Consider the following 20,008-nt stretch of genomic DNA (forward strand, 5'->3'; position numbering starts at 1 on the left):
TTCAGTTTGATGGCGGAGTCATGAACTCTTTCACCTACTGTCCTTTGCAATTCCAACAGGAATGTCCTCATCCTGCCTGCAGCACGCAGCTCAAGATCAGACAAGGCCTCTGCAAGGGCTGACATGAAAGATGACCACTTGCTCCTATTGACTCTCAGGCACATACAGCCTCAAGATCAACTGTTTCTTCCCCTATAGCCAGGTAAACAGACCTGCATCTTTGATAAATCTATTGGAACAAGTGGCTTCAATTTTTCCATTCCTTGTTCCTTTCCAATTCTCCACTCTCCAGGGTCTGCATGCACACCTGCAGTGCATACCAACGAACCCACAGCTTAGTTACCCACCTATGTCAGATGGACAACAGCAATAATGCTACAGAAGGTCAGCGCCATCTGTTAGATTAAGAACTTGCTAGGGATCTTGATCACTGCTACACATCTCTCTCCCATCCCCCAGCTGCTTCATTGCTATTTTTGCCAGCCTTGGCTGGATTAAGCTGACTTCTGCTACAATCACACCTGCAGTTTGCTGTGCCGACAATACCCTGAGAGGCACTCAAAGTGCAACAATACCTAAGCTGGGGAAAGAAGCACACGTGTAATTACTCTCCCACTCAAGTGAAAAAACAGCATCTTACCTAGAAATGAGACCTTGAAGCATAAGGCTTTTTAGTGTTTTACAGCCAGTTATCCTACGTTGACTTATTATTCATATGAAATACAAGAAGCCAGACTGAATCAACATTTGTGACAAACAGAGAAAAAACAGACGCCTATTGTAGTCCTAGGGTGCCATTAAGTATTTTGTGACTCAGCAGAGTGGGTTTTAACACTTAGTACCTTTCTTCTGTTGGCTTAGACAAATGGCACACCTGGCCCCTCGCCCATCCCTCCCCAAAGAAGAGCTCAGAGTCTCCTTACAGCAGATTTTGAATGCTCTTAAGCAAAAGATCAGGCTGGATTGCTTATCCCTGCCAAATGCAGCACCCCAAAAAGCACCAACAGAAGTGTAAGTAAATTACAGCCATGACCTCTTGCAACAAACAGAACCAAAAGGCCAGTGGTGAATGCTCTGGAGCAGAAAACCTGGAGTCAGTTGTCACTCATCCATAGCAGTTGAGGTACAGTATGTCTGGAAAGTAAATCATTTTTTGGGGGCACTCCATTGCAGTGCTGCCCTAGTCATTACAGCCACAGAGTGTAGGAAGTTCACTTTGAGTTTTGCTTGCTTCTGCCACCAGAATCTCTCTGCTTCCGTCCTCCAGAACTGCACAGCACTTCTGTCTGCCAGCTCAAGCCCAGAACTACCTGCAGTGATCTGTGCTCAAAACAGCTCCTCATGCATAATGAATCTGGGATCTTAACCTACTGCTATAGTCTCCAACAAAGCTGCCACATTGGCTGATGGCATCCAAGTACAAAGAAAAAACCTAAATCTTATTTTTTTTTTTTAAATTATTATTTTTTTTTTTTTACAGCACTGCTTGAACTCTGTGGTTCACAGAACAAAGTCTTTGCCTGGTCCTTTCCATCTGTCATTGATGCAGATGTTTTAACTGCAAGCCAACTTCAAGAAAGCATTCTGTTTTTTTCAAAACTCTACCCTGTCCCTAACATTTCATTTGCTGGGGAATGGAGAGTGATTTAGGATGAAGTAAGAGCTAAGAAGCAGACAGAAGATGCCAGATGGCATGGCAACAGGCACAGAGCAGTTCTTAAATGGAGGTAAGCCCCTCCCCTTGGGAAGAGAGGAGAACATGCTTGAACCCTATATACCAGCCCAGCTGATCAGTCTAGCAGATGCTGGATTGCAGACCAGCAAAGGGTCTGGAGGACTTTGGTTCACTGTGCACCTTGGCTCACCTGTGTGGCTAGGCTGAGGACCTGCTGAACCAGCTCCTGTGTCTCAGAAGGCTTTTTTAAGAACAGCTTCACTATAGCAGTCAGAAGGGTGAGCTGCACCTAGGAGAAAGGAACACAAAAGGAAGATCAGTCAGCCTGCTTTAAAGTATCCCAGGTCTCAACATCCTTTGCTAGCATGAAATTCCACGCTTTGCAACATTACATCATTTTCTGTCAGGGAAATCCAGTAAAATCAAACTTAAACTCTTCTCCATAGCAAAACACATTGCAAACAAGACCCTGATCAGAACACTGAGGTTCATGTCACACTTTGATGCACCTCATCACTATTCTTCTGCATGTCCTGGTCCCTGGTAGGGCCATTCCTTAAGGAGTATCCAACATGCAGGAAGTTCAGTCTTATCCTTCCACAAAAAAAAATACATCTAGGGAACTCTGCAGATTTTCTGTCTCAAGGGTTTTGTTTTAGGTAAAGCTTTAACTTTTTATTGGAAGCTGTCTTCTGACCACTGCAGTAACATTTGCAGTCAGTCCCACACACACAGTACAGGAAACACTACAGATAAGACATGTAACACAATTTGTACCTGAGTACTTTCGTCATGAAAGCCCTCCAGAAAACTCTCCAACAGTTCATCTGCATTATCAATTCGTTCTGCATATTCACCCACTATCCAGATCATGGCAGCTCTGGCATCTGGTTCATCCAGGGAATCCAGATTCTCACACAGGGTGGCAATGATGCTTTCATACCTGATTTATCAGAGTACACGTGAATTACCAGGGTGAACTCGACTTACGTTTACTTCATTTCAGCCCACAATTCTGCAGAGAATCCTGTACTGAATTACAATTTTCTGTATTTCTATACAACATGAAACAAGCAGCATTTTCAATCAATTGAAGATACTCCCAGGCTTTTTCCTTTTCCAATCTGAGTGTCAGGACCTCACAGGATCCTCAAGGGCTTTGCAGTTTCTTTAATCAGCAAGGCCACCCAGAAGTGGTACTCAAGACAAAGCTGCCTCCCCTTCCATTTTGCTAAAGGGAACGTTTGATCCAAGTGTCCAAATGTTCAAAATGAGTCTGTATCAGATCCTACAGCCTTCCTACTATCTTCAGACTAGCAACTCCAGAATTGGATATTATACTCCCCAAAGGCTTTGCTATAAAACAGACAATACCCCACACTAATTATTTTGCTTCCCCTGTTCCCATGCGTGGGTATCCCTGCTGTAAGTACACAATCTATCTTGTAACTGACAGCAGAAATTGCCAGAAAGACCCACAGATGTCTTGTATTACTTTTTAGGTGATCACAAAACCTCTGCTGAAAGACACTGCCGCACTGTTTTACAGCTAAAGAAACAAAACCTTATTGCATGAAGGCATAAAATAAGCTGGGCGCTACCCAAGCCAGAGAGAACATCTGATGGAGAAAGCTAGTTCAATTTCAACCTGTCAGGCTGGTGTCTTGTCTACAGCTGACATCTGCATCACATCAGCAGCTAGGACCAGAACAGACACTGCTTGTCAGAAAGACAGCCACCCGGGCTCAGTGCTCTGCTAAGCTCTGCTGAGAGGGTTCTGCCTTGCTGTACTGTGGTGCTAGCAGACAAAGGTTTCCAAAAGCCCTGCAATACTTCCATACTTGTTGGGGTACTTGCGGAAGATGTCCCTGATGACCACAATGGCCTCCTGGACGACGTAGTTGACCTTGGTCTGAATGAGGTCTAGCAGCGTGCTCACACAGCGCTCTGCAGATTGCTGGATGAACAGAACAAGACAATTAAAATAAGATGAAGAAATATTTCTCACAGCACATGCTGAGAAACCTGGAATGCACGTGAAAAAGGGCCAATAGGGGAAAAATAAAAGTGCTATAGCTACCAACTCAGTATGTCTGTCCAAGAAAACCTGCAAGGTGATAGCAGTGTATTAACCAGGGAATTTAGGTTGCTAAACAGTGGAGATACCAACTGACTCAAACTCCTGAGCTCTTTGGGACTTGCTAAGAAAGCAATCAGGGCTGGAGGACTTCTGACAGGAACTGCTGGAAGATGTCTGGGGTAGCTAGAGGGTGGCAGATAAAACCACGCACCAAATACACTGCGAGATCAACAGCAAAAAGCAGCTCAGATCAGCATCAGGTGCTGTGCTCTGGGGGTGAAGTCACTAGCACCTCGTGAAGAGACAGCTGTAAACAGAAATACAGCTGTTGCCAAAGCAGACTTCACATTGAGGAGTTCATAACACCCAGCCACAGACCCCACAGGATAATAAGGACTGGTCAGTGGCACGCTCCAGGAGTCAGGATTGGAATTAGAAGCAATCGATTCAAGGAGGTCTGCTCCCAGGTAGCACAGGCAGGCAGGACAACACAGGAGCAACAAAATCCAGCACCAGAGAGTCTGAAACAGGGACAATGATTTGGCTATTAGCAGAAGCCTCATTACACAGCTGGTGATTAATGTGAGAAGCAGACTGCTCATGACACCGCCTAGGCAGCTGCCATCAGAACATTCATAAAGCATTCAGGATGGAGACAAATATCATAGGGCACAAACAACAGCACCACAGGTGGATTTTTCAATTCGAGTGATCTAATAGCCCCCCTGCTTTTCCAGCACTTGAAGGCTGGGCAAGAGAAGGAGAAGCAAAATGACATTTAAGCAAGTTGCTTTTGAGAATGGGCAATCAAGGACAAACCTGACAACATGTACAGCTAAATTCAGGACAAGCAAAGACCAAAACCTATTGTGACCTTTTGCCCTGTGACTAAAGCAGTGCTATCTTACAAATACAGTGAACTTGTGCAAACAATGACAATGTCAGCATGGGGATCAGCCAAGGAGACACCTTATAAAACAGCATTCGCTCTGCCTTCATGGGAACCCCACTCCTTACAAGCTGGATGCCACAGACCTTGCAATTTCACCTCTTACCAGTTTCCCCAAAACTATCACTAGCCATGATAACAGCTGATCTTAAGGGCACTTGGGGTAAATCTGCTCTTACCCAACTCCCCTCTCCAGTACCTACAGCACCAGCTGCTGTTTGCAACTTCAGCAGCGCAGCCCTGTCTGGTTCTACACCTAGCACAGTTCCACGAGTCAAAAATTTCAAGGAAAAGCAAATCATAGCTTGTTTTTCTCTTCTTCAGACGCTTTGAAGCATGAAATTTTTCTAGGAAGAGCATAACATTCACTTTGAAAAACACACTGTTGATTTTTAGCCCAAGAGTCCATCAGAAAGCAAGTTGCCATGTGGGCATATGCACAGAGCAGCTCTCAAGTCCCCATAACAGAACACAGCCCTGCTCATCCCATCCTTTGTAAACACACTGCTGTGTGAAGATGGATGCTCCCAGGGACTGCAGTGCTCTGCAAACTGATGAAAGAGTGCTCTGAAAAGAACAGTTCTCAAGTTGGCACAGGGAAGGACAACCAACTAGCATCCAATTTGCTGTGGTAACCAAAAGCCCACCAGATTACAGTCATAAACTTCAAAGATTTCCAAGAGCTCATCTGCTGGCAAAATCTCCTGGAACCAAGAAATCCCCCTCTAACACAGCTCCTGCTGCTTCTCTGTTGCTCCACAGGGCTCACCCTTTGTACAACACCTACAGCAGTTCCTTTTCTTCAGAGGCCTGAGAAGAAGAGGAGCAGTGCTGCATTTCCAAGCCAGCTAAGATCAGACAGCTTCTTCATCCACTGATGTCAGCAGAGCACACCACAGATACCTTCAACTCATACTATTAAGTCTGGCTAGCCAACCGTACTTTGTAGGTACGCCCAAAGCTAAGTCTGACCCTAACTGGTCTACCCTCACAAAACGTGTTTGTTCTGACATCCCCCAAACCAGCACGATGTCTTAAGGGCAAGATCCCTTAATCTTGCTGTACAGGATGTGTATTGCCTACATTTCCAAAATAAACACTACTTCTGTTTGCAGCATTATGCACTGCTGCACAACAAAGGTATTGCCACACTTGCTCAACGGCTCAGCAGACAAATTTATTTTACTGTCTTATTCTTCTAGGAGAGATAATTGGACGAAAGATAGGATCCTTGAAGGCAGAGCTGAGGTTCCCTGTGAATACTCATTCATCAGCAGCTCCTGCTGCCTGTGCCCTATGTCAAAAAGCAGACTTTTAAGCCTTGGGAGCTTGGACACCGATGGCTGAGAGAATGCTCTTCCATTAGTCATAACTCACAGAACAAACAGCCTCTAGTAAACACAGATGCACCGAGGACAGAGATTAACCTAGAGATGAGGACATGCAATGAGTTGTTCTGTGTTTGCCCTCTTAAGTCTGGCTCTTGTTAGAGGAGTAAACAGACCTCATCTTTAGCACTAGTGACTTCAAAGGACTGCTGCTAAAAAAACAACAAGGTTAACATTACTTGCTGAGAGCTTCACAATTATATAGTTGGAGGGTCACTGCCAATTTGTTGATCCATGGAATATTATTGTTATTATTGGCTCTTTACAAATTGAATGCATAGCATCAGGGATGGAAACATAAAGAGTCAAGGACAAGGGTGAGAAAGGGTAAAAACTTCCACGAGTATCACAGTGTTGTCAGAATACATCACCTTCCATCTGAAACCAGGACAGAGCAGGGCCAAGACCTAGTGAGAAAACCCCTACTGAGAAGTAAGGTGAGCTTGCCCTGCCCTGCACAAGCACCCCAACAGGAAGGCTGCCACCAGCTCCTTTTAACCTCTCAGTAGCATTTCCTATTGCCACTACTGTGGCTTTTTCCAGACAGCTTCCTGGCTGCAGGCAACACAGAGGGAGCACTCAGTGTTCTGAGCTGCAGAATTGAACCTGTGATCACCTGCTCAGTTGGTCCCACTTAAAAGAACAGCCACTGCAGTGATAAACCTCTAGGAGCTGAAGGGGAGGAAGAGTGGGAAGAGGCAGTAGATCTCTCAGAGGGACAAAGTCAGCATCCTCTTTATGCAGGTTACCAGTGATTTAACTGAAATGAGGGACACCTGTGCTCTGACACTGCACTCAGCCAGGCATGATGTGGTCTTTATTTAAACCTGCTGCTGCTCAGTGCTCATGGGAACATGCTTTAGCAAGAGCTAAATGAGCTCAGCTGAAATTAGACCCCTTATGTGACATTTGGCACTCGTTTATCAGTTTAGTGGAAAGTATCAACACCACAGCATAAGACATCTCTCTCTTCACAGCCGTTCTGAGCTCCTGTCAGGCATCCTAGATTTATATACAAATTAGGTCAATTAGCAGAACCAGCATTAATAAAAAAAATCTATTATGAGCATTCTGGTGAATGCTGAGCTGGCAGAGGATGTTTCAAAGTGTTGTTCCAGGTAACTGCAAAGACTCTTGGCAAGTATTTGTATAAGCAGCTAGGTTAGAGAGCACACTGCAGATGAAGCCACCAACTACAGAGACCTTCAAACTAGACAGAGTAACTCCATGTTTGTGCAAGTTGTTCTTCAGTGCTGACTCCATAACAAGACTCTGTAACTCTGTTCTATTCAGCTGAAATAGGGGGGGAGGAACATAAAACATTTAATACTGAGTTCCTCTGCATTCAGTCTCTTCTACCCCCTTTGAAAGGTCAGGTCACAGCAATTAAAGGAGGACCTTGTGAATAAGCAGTCATTGTTCTACTGAAGCCAGCACAGTAACATACTTCATCTGTGACTATTTTGCTGCCTTGCTCTGCTTGCAGGCTGAGTGAGAGAAGCAGACCCCCCTTGTGATACAGTCACCCAGAGCTCATAACCCTGCTGCTTTGCTGGGGCCGTGCTCACAGGTACGGTGGATCCACATCACTCAATCACCAACATAGGAGCAAAGAAGCCTCACATGACTTGAGAATGAGACAAAGAAGCCTGAGATTGGTTCTGGAGTCAGAAAAGCATGGAAAACCTGAAGCCTCAGGTACTTGCCTCAACCTTGATGGCACAGCGTCCAATAGCTCGAACAGCCTTGCGAACAAAGTCAACATCCACCTCAGTAGCATATTCCTTCAGCTCTGCCAGGACCTGCAAAGAAAGCACGTCAAAGTGAACACCTGGCTGACAAGGGATGCCACCCAAACACCAGCACACAAGCAGGATGTATTCTTCCACAGCCAACCATGCACATCCAAAGCTAACACTGTCAAAACCCTGATATCAATCTCTACCTCTGAAGCCAATGCTGTTGGGAGGAAATACGGCTTGGATTAGGCAGGCAGACTCAATTCAGGGTGGCTGAAGCCAAAAGAGGCTCCAAGTTTCCCCTGACAAACAGCTGGGGGCAAAATCAGCCCTGCTAAACTTAACCATTGCAATCCCCCTTACACTGAAGATACAGTGACACAGAGTTGACACACCTCACAAACAGATTTTATGTAGTTTGTTGTACTTATTGTGCTACATTCACTGCATGCAAAGCTCTTTTTCTCTCTGCTTTTCTGCATGGAGATGAACCCATGCATCCTTACTGGGTCAAAGAAAAGGAAGGGATTCAAAGACATCATGGAACAGACTCATACAAGGACCAGAAACAATATAAAGATTCGCCTCCTCTAAGATTTATGCCTCTATTTCAGTTATTTTGCTAATGGAAACAAGGGCTTACACCAAGACCCACTTGGATCTAACAGCAAAAAGCTACTTTACCTTAAAACAAGAAATCATTAACAAAAATACCCCATGCAACCTATCTGCTCTCAAAATCTCACACTTCGGTTGCTCATGTCACACATGACATCATGGTGATGTCAAAAAGAAATGACAAAGGAGAAGTGAGGCAGCACAAAGCAAGACGGTTGTTTGAAAAACCTGTAGTCAATGCCAACTGCTCAGAACAGTGACAAGATAAAGAAGCCTTGAAGGGCCAGACTGCAGACAAATAAATCTACAAGAAGAAGACAGGACATCTGTGTTTCGAAGTCCTATTATTTCCTTGGATGATCTACGTTGCGCAGCACTTAGCACTCAGGTTTAGTAGTCTGTGCTTTCCAAATATTGCCTGAATCTGAGAACCTCAGATACAAGCAATCTGTTGCCTGATACAGCAGGCATGGAGACTGGGCGTCTCAACAAGCTGCACGGGGAAGAAGGGAGCAGAAGGTTGCTCTCAGTGGGTCTCATTTCAGCATGCATTTCTGACAAAGCTTGAGCTGTTTTTAGGAATGCCTCTTCAGAACCAGGAAGGGATTTATTTACTTCTCTGCAGATCCCAGATTGAGACACTGTCCTCCAGACACCGCTGCCTTTCATCCAGGCAGCCTGCATTATCTAAACACTAGGCATTAAATCTGGTGTGGAGCCTACATGCTCATGGAAACTGCTTTTTAAAATGTTTTCCACATAGCCAGCACAAGAGGGGCATGGAATTACCTTGCTCTGTTCAAAACAAACAAACACCAGCCAAACAAAAACCAAACAGACAAGGATAACACACAGCGGAGACAGCTGCTTAAAAGTGTCACATTAAATGAAGCTGCTCTTTGATAATTAGGATAGGACAATAATAGCATTAACCAGAGGCATTAATCATTCTGCATTAGCATTAGGCCTTGTGACCAGAGTGGCACTCAAGAACACTTACTTTATTTAAGGGCTTTGGATTAAACTATATTACATTCAAAGAGAATCTAAACTAGAAAGTAGTTTCAATTCAGCTTAGCTTTAGCTTTGTGATGTTCCCATTCTGCAAGCAAGTTAAGCAAGATGAAGGTTATTTTAGCTCTGAAGAGTGCCTATACAAGGCAGTAACTATTTAACTAATACACTTGAAATTCACACTTCAGTAATGTTTGACCTTTCTGAATGCCTCCATTAAAGGCACACCTCTCTTACTGGAAACAAGCCTCTCATTCTAACCTCAGCTCTAGCAGTGACTCATTGACAGGAGCTTTTCACCCAGAATCATGATCTGTAAAATGATCTACCTAATTGTCACAATCATTGGTACCTCCACTGAAATTATGGGGAAAACTCCAATTCTTCCCTGCAAAGAGCACAGGGAAAGCAATGCCTAACAGCAGAACAACATGAGTGATAGTTGCACAGTCTCTTTCAGGGATCAGAGGGTTTTTCCATGCCCAGAACACATGCAGGGTCTGTTAGAACTTGCTGAGCTGACCTGGGCAATGTTTGCTTGAGAAGCCAGGCGGATCATGATGTCCAGTTTCTCCAGCTTCACATAGATAGGGTCGTTGTACTTCACAAAGAACACCTTGATTTCCTGCTTCAGGATTTCAGGCCTGAAGGGAACACAACATTGTTTCACCCAAGACTGGTCAAAACAACAGGCTCCATTCTAACTGGTCTATCTAACCACATCTACATCACACCTCCTCCATTTGAACAGCTGAGCCAAGCAACTGTGCACAGTGCTATGATGCACTGATGTTCGTATCATTGTCATCAGTGAAAGATCTTTATGTAGATCCCACTGACAAATTCATTTCCTGCTTCCACTTGCACATACTTCTGCCGTTGCACAGGAACTCTGCCATGCACACACAATCACAAAGTGCTGTCCCACCTTTCCAGTAAGGGTAGGCAGTATTCAAGCAAGTGGGAGTAAATTGGTGAAAAAACAACGCTGTACATCAGTATGTTATCAGCTTGGTTCTTCCACATTGAAAGACAATAGGATAAAGCACACTGAGTTTCTACAGGTCATTATGACCTGTGCAGTTACACTCTCCTCCCTGCATGCAACCTGATTTACAGTCTGGTGGGAGGGCACTTCTTGGTGCACTTAAAATGCAGTGAAGAGAAAAAGACAGGTAACAAAGTACTGCGTGACACTGGTATCACGAGTCTCTGCAACGACACAACTTATGTAAGCTACCAGAGTCACAAGACTGTTCAATCCAACCCTTGAAGAGGCTGAACCTGAGTTAAAGGCAGTTCTGCATGTATAAAAATAACAGAAGGAAAGCAGATGTCCTCCCACATCCAGGAACTAAGATTTTACCTTTTCTGCACAATCAAGTTGATGTTCCTCAGGGCAACATACTGGACTTCAGGCTCTCCAGACAGCAAGGTAACCAGTGGAGGAGCAAGCTTCTTCAGCAGCATGTTGTAATAATCTGAATCCTTGGGGAGAAGCTCCAGGAACTTCATCAGAACTTTCACTGCTGACAGAACCACTGCTGAGTTGGCATGGGACAGCCGAGGAGTCACCCGCTCACAAATACTGGGGACAGAAGAGGACAGAAGACAGAACATTTAATCCAGAAATCTCAAAATATTTCAGATCTTACCTGAATTCTGGAGAATGCACACAGCTAAAGACACCTTCCTCAAACACTTCTACTTGGTTTTGTTTACAGAGAACAGGCAGACAGCCTTGCTTTCCTGAACACAGCAAGAAGCGAAGAATGACTTCTTTCACAGCTTCAAGTTTCTCTCCTGCTACACTTCACTCAAATTCTTCCAGCCCTCAGCAATGGACATTTGGTTATTGGCTTTTTCTGCCTTGTGGTATTCTCTTCAAGTTCTGTAATCTCATCTGTCACTTACAAAACAACTTTAACAAAACCACTACCAGAAAAACACCTTAGCTCCCATGTAATCATTCAGAGGTGATACATGCTTCAGGCTTGCTTGCCTTTGGACAAGTTTCTGCCATTACAACAATTTGGTTCTAAAAAAACCAGTTTCTGTTACTCTGAAGAAACAGGAAAAAAGCAACCTAAATATCCTCCCAAGACTCAGCTTCATCACTTGCCTCAGTGGATCCTATATTCAACAGCATCCTAAACAACCCATCCCAAGCAGAAAGGAAGTTTGGGTTCATATGGTCTTTCTGACAGCATCTGTTATGTTTCTTCCCACCCTCTCCTGCACACTGCTAACCCAGAACAACCTTATTCCCATCTGTGCCTCCCTAAAGTTTCTTTCTCTGAAAGATTTGCTTTCAGCCACCCTGGAAGGGAGGCAGTAAAGCTAAGGGAAGAGCACAGGAGGCTGAAATAAGACAAGAGCAGATCTTAGATGCCACTGCCCAAGATCGCCTGTAAAGCCAAAGCCTCTTCAGCTCACTGTGCCTCAGCCTCCCCGTGTGCAGGGGAGTGACAGCAGCCTTGCTGTAAAGGAGAACGCTACAAAGGCAGGTGCTGCCACTCTTCAATCTGAAATAAGACAGACCCTAAGAGTCAAGCTCCAAAAGAAAAGGAGTCATTACTGCCCATACAGTTTTGTACAGTGCTCCGGCAGAATTAAGGATAAGGAACTCAGGGATATTCACAGCTGCTCAAACTAGTGGTGCCTCTTACAAAGCCAGGATAATGCTGGCCTGACACTCTGGAGATCTCTGCAGGTTGCTAGCACTCATTAATATCTGCTTTCTGGCACAAAATCTTAGAGCACAAGGAGGAGGGAGGTGGAAAAAAAGCAGCAAGACTACAGGCAGAAATTTTTTATTGGATTATCTCTTGTGCTTCAAAAAGAAGAGTCACCAGAAAAATACAGCAAATCAGAGCAGGTCTGACTAAATTTTGTTTATGGGCTTGTGCTCCTTCCTTCCCCTCCACCCAACTGTTAACATGGAATACATCAAGTCTCAGAATTCCCCTACACCAAGTAATTGTTCCTTCTGGTTCCTTATTGTCTTGGGCATGAAATCTGGCTTTGTGATTTCAGACAGACCAGGAAGAGCCTTGAAGCACACTACATACGCCTAAGGTCTCCACATTTAGCTTAGTTATTAGAGTTAAAAATAGAAGAAAAAAGGAGAATTTAAAGTTGTTTCTTAACTTTGTTTTGATTCTACCACAGACTAACTTTTAGTTGGAAAAAATACTATGAAAGCCCTCAGACCTATGTGGAAAACACAAAAGAGCAGTAAGAAATAGGAATTGGCTCTGCAATGGGAAGTGGCAGCTCACCAGCAATAGCCCAGATCCCCCAAGTTCACCTCCCTTTTAAACTTCTACATCAAGACTTTTTGTACTGTTTGAGATCTAGAACACACAGCCCTCTTATTTACAAGCCTTTCACATAGAGGTGACAATGCCAGAAGTCTGCACATGCTCTGCTACCAAATCATGCAAGCAGCCCATGTGAGAGCAGGATCAAACGTACCTTTGAGCTTCACGATCATCCTTGGGGTTGTAGTTGGACAGGCAGTCCAGAATGAAGATCTGCCCCCACTCTGTGCATTCATTTAACGCTGTCAGCAGCTTGTTGATGTTCTGAGGGTTCAGGTCCAGCAGGTTGCTGTTGGGATGCGACTCGCTGATTTCTGACAAAGCAGCAACAGCATTTGCTACCACCTGGGAGAAGAGGAGACAAGGAGATGCATTCTTTGCTACTGTGTCTTCAGCAGCTTGATGGGGATTAACTTGGGTTTAGCACGGGTTACACATGGGACACTTGGAGATCCTGGCATGTGTTAGCAGCTGCAGCCATCACAGTCATCACAGCCTTCAGGGACCCAATACAACCTTACAAACAATTCTGAGAATCCAAAGCCCGACTTTAACCTTACCCTATGCTGAAATTTTGAGTCTCTTGGGGAAGAAGTGAAAGAACAACAGCACAGCTAGAAAGGGCTAATGACAAATATAGGACATATGAGAAGTCAACACAGGCGTAAAGAGCATTTTGCTAGAGAAATTACACCCTGAAAGTGTTTCTGTCTATGATAGACAGAAATTAAAGTTGTCTCTAGATAAAATGAGGACCTGGGACCAGAACTTCACCAGAGACATTTTTCTAGAGGGGGCCAGCAATGGCATCTGAGAGTGCCCACATGGATCAACGAGAGCATCTCACCTACAGGCTCCAGGCTTTCCTGCAGCAAGCCCCCATAAGCATCATCTCACTCCCCTTGTTCCCATCAGGTGCTCAGCTGGAGTTGGATTCAATGATCCAAGTGGGTCCATTTCCATTAAGGACGTTCTCTTTATATGACACAGTCAGGGTCCCAAAGCCTCTAATCACTGTACTCAGTCAGGAATGGATGCTTCTTGCCCAGTACCCCCTTGGCAGCCCTGTGACATATGGCTCAGCCCAATCCAAGAGATGGGAAGACTCTTCTATTTCCTTCAAAATCTAACATGAAACCAAAAGAAATTTAAGCCCAAGTTTGACACAAAATCAGAATGCCTTATGAAGAGGTGCTTTGAGGACATACTGCAACATATACAATGTCACCCTAACTCATTGAGCAAATCTGCTCAAACAGGGCCTTATAACATTACTTTCTGTGGGATTAAAGTCAAAGAAACATCTTACTAAAACCCTTGCATTTAGATGATTAAAAAGGGTTTTGATGCAGTACACCGAAAACAAGAACAGCACAACCACGAAATTCTGTGCATTGCTCCCATCACTGCTTGTCATTAAAGCAATGTATTCCAAAGTCACTGCTGAAGCAATGCTGATTGCTTTGCATTTCACACCTAGAGGTCAGAGATTCCGATCCAAGGTGTGATGAATTTCATTAGCTGAGTGAGCCTTCCATCAGCAAAACCATTAGCAATAAGAACTGCTGTCTTCCTATGCTGCTTTAATGAGCTACTTATTAAGATGTGCTGCTTATTTGTCACATTATTTAATTTGCCTAATTCCTGAATGGTTAATGTGACACAGCATAAAACCGAAGCAGAAGACCATTTTAATTTCATTAGAGTTTGGAAATTTTCAAGTGAAGACAAATCATGAAAGCAACTTAAAAGTTCAAAACTGTTACAAGAAAACACTTACAAAATGAAACAGAGGAAAAAAAGAAAAAGGAAGTGACAGAACCAAAGCACTGCAGAAAGGTACCTGTCAGCTGTGCAATGGAAGAGGGCTGTGCTTTGGCAAATGAACTCAAGCTGCCAGGCATTGACTTCTCGCAGTAATTAGTCCATGTGGATATCCTCATCCCTGGGCCAAGAACAAGTGAAAGCAGCTGTGCTGAAGCTTCCTCCCTTACAGAGAAAGCCATGTCTATCAACCTGAATTTGCCACAGGCAGAGGATACCCAGAAAAGCAGTGGCTCCAACTCAGAAAGTGCTGTGAGCAAGGGCTTGCTTGCTTTTAGGATCTTTTGAGAAATGATTTTATGTGGAGGGAGGAAGGATTTAGGTTGGATGTCAGGGAAGTTCTTTCCTATGAGAGTGGTGAGGTGCTAGAACAGTTGCCCACAGAGGCTGTGGATGCCCCATCCCTGGAGGTGTTCAAGGCCAGGTTGGATGGGGCCCCCGGGCAGCCTGATCTGGTATTAAATGTGGAGGTTGGTGGCCCTGCATGGGGCAGGGGGTTGGAGATTCGTGATCCTCAAGGTCCCTTCCAACCCTGGCCATACAGTGATTTTGGGGCTTTTTTGAGCAACTAGCATGGCAGCATAAACGCTGTAATCCACAGAAGACTGAGGATGGGACACTAAATGGCAATCCACCAGATGAAGCGTGTCAGGTTTTCATCAGAAGCACCCATACGTGTGAGCATGAGATGGTATGATGCCTAAGGAGCCTGCTGCCCATGTTCTGATTTGCACCACAAAAAGGACTGGAAGGGGCTGTGAAACACAGGCAGAAGCTCAGCTCTGCCAGGCTGGCTGGGATATAGTATCATAGTGTGCAACTACAGCTGGTCCTCACCTTCTACCTGAGCAGAGCACTGCTGCTGTCAGCTTGGTGACACAAAGATAAATGAACCTGAAGAGGAGATGGAAGGGGATGGGGAATATTTTCAATAAACTTTAAGCAACACTGATTCAAAATAAAAAAGCAATTGCTGGCGATTCATACTGAACATATTGATGTGTTATAGTATGCCAACAAAAATAATTAGCATCTTCAAGGCTTTTTACACAGCCACAGCACAGTTGAAATGAAAACAGATTTCAGAAATGGGTCCAACATAAACACTGGTTCAAGTATGCCTGCTCACCTCTCCTCATTGGTGCTGCCCTGGATGCACGATGAGACAAGAACTCAGAGCAAAGCAAGCCAGAACTGCACGGTTCCATCCCAGTGCACAGCTCCCATCTTGCCCACAGCTCTCATCAAGTGACGGCTCAGGCAACATGTACACCTAAACTGAAATGCTGCCCACAGCGTGGGGCTCTGGCCATTACTGGGGAGTTATGGATCTCTATCAGCTTCAGCAGCACTTGGCTAAAGGAAACCCACAACTTAAAGGCTGAACTTGTGTTCAACTTGGTTGATTCTTCTTCCTTGGCACAGCAATATGAGATAATGAAGTCTGTCTGCTGAACAAGTGCAAGGTACAAAGTGATAAAACAAATTACACAACAGTGTCTTCACTTTGAAAATAAGTAGCAATGACAGTATTGAGGGAATACATGGAAAGTAAAGGTAAAACTTCACATGTGGTGTAGAACTGTAAGATCAGATCAGAAACAGATGTTTCACAGCAAATGTCACAGCTCAGCTGAGCAGCAAAAGCAAGCCATGGGCTTCTTCAGCAAGCCACTGCTCTCTGCTTCTAAAAAACACATAGCCAGCTCCAAGGAATGGGAAACCAGCTGAGAGCTGGAGGACTTATTTCATCAACTAAAAGGCCAAACTAACATCTAGTGTGGGCTCTTGGTTCTCAGAAGCAAGGATAGCTTGCTACTCACAGACAGGTAAATCCAAACAAAGAACACAAATAGCTTTTCAAAGCTTTAACTTGTAATTTGACTTCATTTTTGTATGCAAATGCATTATAACAAATCTGAGACAATGATTAATGGTGTAAGCACTGTAAAGCACCATTTTCTAAAATAACAAGTTAAAAAAAAAAAGCCTGAACAAATATGCTGTGTGTTACATAAGGCCATATATGTGAGGATGTGCCTGGCAAAACGAAAACCACAGCTCACAGATCCCAACCAATGAAAATCAGCCTAAAAATCAACCAGAAAGTACAAACGAAGAGCAGACTGGAGATTAAACAGTAATGACCATCATCATCTGAGGTCCCTGCCTTGCTAATTTAAAATCAATCCACTACATGTCAACACTATTCAAATGCAGTCACAGCAACATCCCTTCAGAGCACAGTTGAGCTGAATGACAATAAATTTGCTTTCTGGCTGGAATTTCCTGACAAATTTAGACTTGGAGAAGTGTCACTGGTACCAAGATAACTAAATCTCACAGGCTCTTATTAAAAAATAAACCCTACACTTAAGACCGTGCTACAGATTTAATGAGAACTCCACATTTTTAAACCCACCTACAAACAACCCCCACCTCTGTAGCCCCAGACTCTGGCTCCAACCTGCGGGGAGCTGCAGAGCTCAGAGCTTTGCTTTGCCAGTTATTCCTCCTGGCAGCTCAAACCTTTAGCTCAGAGCAAATGGTATAAAATACATCAACAAGGAGGGAAGGGGGTGGGTGAAAACCCGAGTGTCTGCCTGCCAGCCCACACAGAAAAGCTTTGCAGGGGGTGGGGGAACAGGAGGGAAGCTAGGCGGATCTAGAACGCCGAAGAGTCAAAGCAATCAGATTACTGTGCTGGCATCCCAGGCTAATTGGAAATCAAACCAAGTGTGTAATGTAGTTAATGAAATACAACATTCTGCTGCTTAACGGGAACCTCTGGCGCACCATCCCATTAAAACGAGGAAGAAATGAAGAAAAGGAGGAAAACAAAAAGCTCAAAAAAGATGCCACCTCGCTGGAGGCTCCCAGCCTCGAGACAGCCAGGCACCACGTGATGTTTTTGAGAACACAGAGAGATGCTGACATTTCCCAGCAGTGCACTGAGCTCGTGCCACGGAGCACGGCCTTCCAGCGGGGTGGTGGGGGCATCTGCATGGATGTGTATTTCATGGGGCTGCCTGTCTGCATAGCACAGGTGATGCAGTGTGCCTGAAAGGTCCTTAATGGGTACCAACATAGACAAGCTCTTTCCTCTAAAAGCTAGACACCCCAGCACTGTTTATACGTTTTTTTCATCTACAAGCCCCCTTTAAGTTAGCAACCCTAGAAATGGTCCAAGACCATCAAAAATGGCCTAAATAAATCAGAAAGCCTATTTAAATATTTCACATAATTAACACACGTGTGTATAGCTTCATGTTAAGACCCTGGGAGACTAACACATCCTCAGTCCACACAGTCTTGGAAAATAGCATATCACATGCACAGGGCTCTGAGTAGGCATTCATCTTCCACTGCTTCCATTCTACAAGGCCATACTTCAGTACCTGAAGCTCTGAAACCACGCTGCTGGATAAGTAATCAGTTCCCAAACAGAGAACTGCAAATTGCCTGGGAGGCGTGGGAAAGACCTCCTGCTTGCTTTTTGCAAGTGGGATGAATTTTTCTGGAGGTGGCAATGGCAGGGAAGGCAAAGTGTTGTGCTCCCCACAATCAGCTCATCTTCAGTGGTTTTTATGCTTCACTGCTCCTATGAGGCACTGCAGAAAAAGAGCACTTTGTAGCAGACTGAACACTGCTCCTACTCTCTGGTCTTGCAGCATCAAGATCCATTGGCTGTAAGACAGGAAACCATGCTTCCCCAAGAACCCCAAGGGTCACCTATCACATACCAGGAACAGTTCTTTCACAAGGCTTTTTTAAGGCCCTTTGCAACTTCCCTTGCAGAGCTTCTCCCTGGCACCATCCAGTTGCAAACAGGGCTCTCTCACCCCAGCAGCCTTTTTAGAAGAGAGCCCACCAATCAAAACCTTATTTAGCCCTGACAGTGGGAGGACTGGTGGGTAGCAAAGCGTCACAGCTACAGAGTTTTGTGACAAACAGTGCTGGTCAGTAGCTAGAAGTGTCTGTTCTGATTGAAAGTGTAACATCTAGGCACATGGCAACAAAATTTCCCAGCACTCAAATTGATATTAGAGATCCTGGGATGATCTATTGGGCAAGACTAACACTTGGGAAATTAGACACACACTGGCAGCAGTAATTGGAAAGAAACAGGTCTCCGATGGATGAATTTGTCAATTAAGGTTTATAAATGAGGGGTCTTGTAAGGACAGACTCCTGGGAGCTGTGGAAATTCATGCATTACTGTATGAACACACTGCATCTCTGCCAGACTGAAAGCATTCAGAAGGAAGGGAAAAAAAACAGCTTCCACAGAATCCACCCCAAACCAGCATCCCTCGGCCTACCCAAAAATCAAATCCTGCATAGAGGCCCACAGTTCCCTCAGATCTCTTCAAGGTGACAACCTGAAAAACAACTGGCTGCTCAGCCAGCCTGACCCAACCCAAAAACCCAACTGAAAGCCCTGCCATCAGCGCGGGGTGGCAGCCCTCCCCTCTCCCCCAGTTTAAGTCTTTGCAGTCTGACTGCTGCAACGCAGCCACACAAGCAAAGAGGCTTCTGAACTCCCTGCTCATCTCCCACGTTGCCTCTTTTAAGCATCCCTCCACACACATTAACATACCCCTATTCATACATGCTCCTCTGCAACCACAGCCCTTCTGCAAAGAAAGTTCTCTGCTTCTCAGATAGATAGAAAGGTAACTGGCAGGAGTGGCCTACAAAGAGCCCTGTGAAGATGATGTTGTGCAAGACCAGACCCACAAAGTCCTGTCGGGACTTGAAAGGACCACCAGCAGTTTCTTGATGTTATTACACAAGGAGGAGCAATATTCCTGTACAACATACAGCAGAGGGCAGCCCAGGAGGTAAAGCTGCTTTTGAATAGTCCCATAGCCCAGGATACAGTCTCAGACAGACAAACAGCTTGCCAGCAACTAATAAAGAGAAAGTGAGGACCTTCTTCATCCATAATGCCATACTGGAAGCCCAGATGTATACTTCAGGTTCTGTTTGGCAGAGAAGGAACCTGTGAAGCTTGCAGTCACAGCAGGAGAGTCAAGAAAGCACTGTGATACAGATCAATGGGCTTTCAGTCTAGCCTGTGAGCTATGGAAACTCAATACTGCTAGAGGTGATTCTGACTAAATCAAGATTAACCTCACATCTGCTCGTTATCCGGGCTCAAGAGACCCTCTTCTCAGCACAGCTTACTAAAAACAGATGCAAAAAGGCACAACAAAAGAGTAACTCCGTTCCATACACTTGGTGTCTTTGCTAATCATCTTGTTACACGATCTGTTCACTCCATATCGATTCCCAACAGCGCTCCTTCCAATAAACTGGGATGTATAGGTGGCATAAAACATGACACTGCTGAACAGCAGATAAGTGGTATGTCTACACAGCCCATGAAAACACA

General features: G+C 44.7%; 1 protein-coding gene across 3 annotated transcripts in view; it reads right to left on the minus strand.

The window, feature by feature from the left end:
- The window catches only part of AP2B1 (adaptor related protein complex 2 subunit beta 1), a 64,661-nt gene that overhangs the window by 32,828 nt on the left and 11,825 nt on the right, over nt 1–20,008 (minus strand). For all 3 annotated transcript variants that reach the window (XM_042879446.1, XM_042879444.1, XM_042879445.1), the window contains exons 6-12: nt 12,941–13,131; nt 10,830–11,051; nt 9,987–10,107; nt 7,799–7,894; nt 3,517–3,632; nt 2,453–2,618; nt 1,866–1,964 (exon numbers count right to left, since the gene is read on the minus strand). In XM_042879446.1, the coding sequence (XP_042735380.1) occupies nt 1,866–1,964; nt 2,453–2,618; nt 3,517–3,632; nt 7,799–7,894; nt 9,987–10,107; nt 10,830–11,051; nt 12,941–13,131 (1,011 nt within the window). The remainder of the gene's footprint in view (nt 1–1,865; nt 1,965–2,452; nt 2,619–3,516; nt 3,633–7,798; nt 7,895–9,986; nt 10,108–10,829; nt 11,052–12,940; nt 13,132–20,008) is intronic.

Source organism: Lagopus leucura, unplaced genomic scaffold, assembly GCF_019238085.1.
Source record: "Lagopus leucura isolate 7727_CA_CO unplaced genomic scaffold, USGS_WTPT01 Super-Scaffold_100024, whole genome shotgun sequence".
Taxonomy (NCBI): domain Eukaryota; kingdom Metazoa; phylum Chordata; class Aves; order Galliformes; family Phasianidae; genus Lagopus; species Lagopus leucura.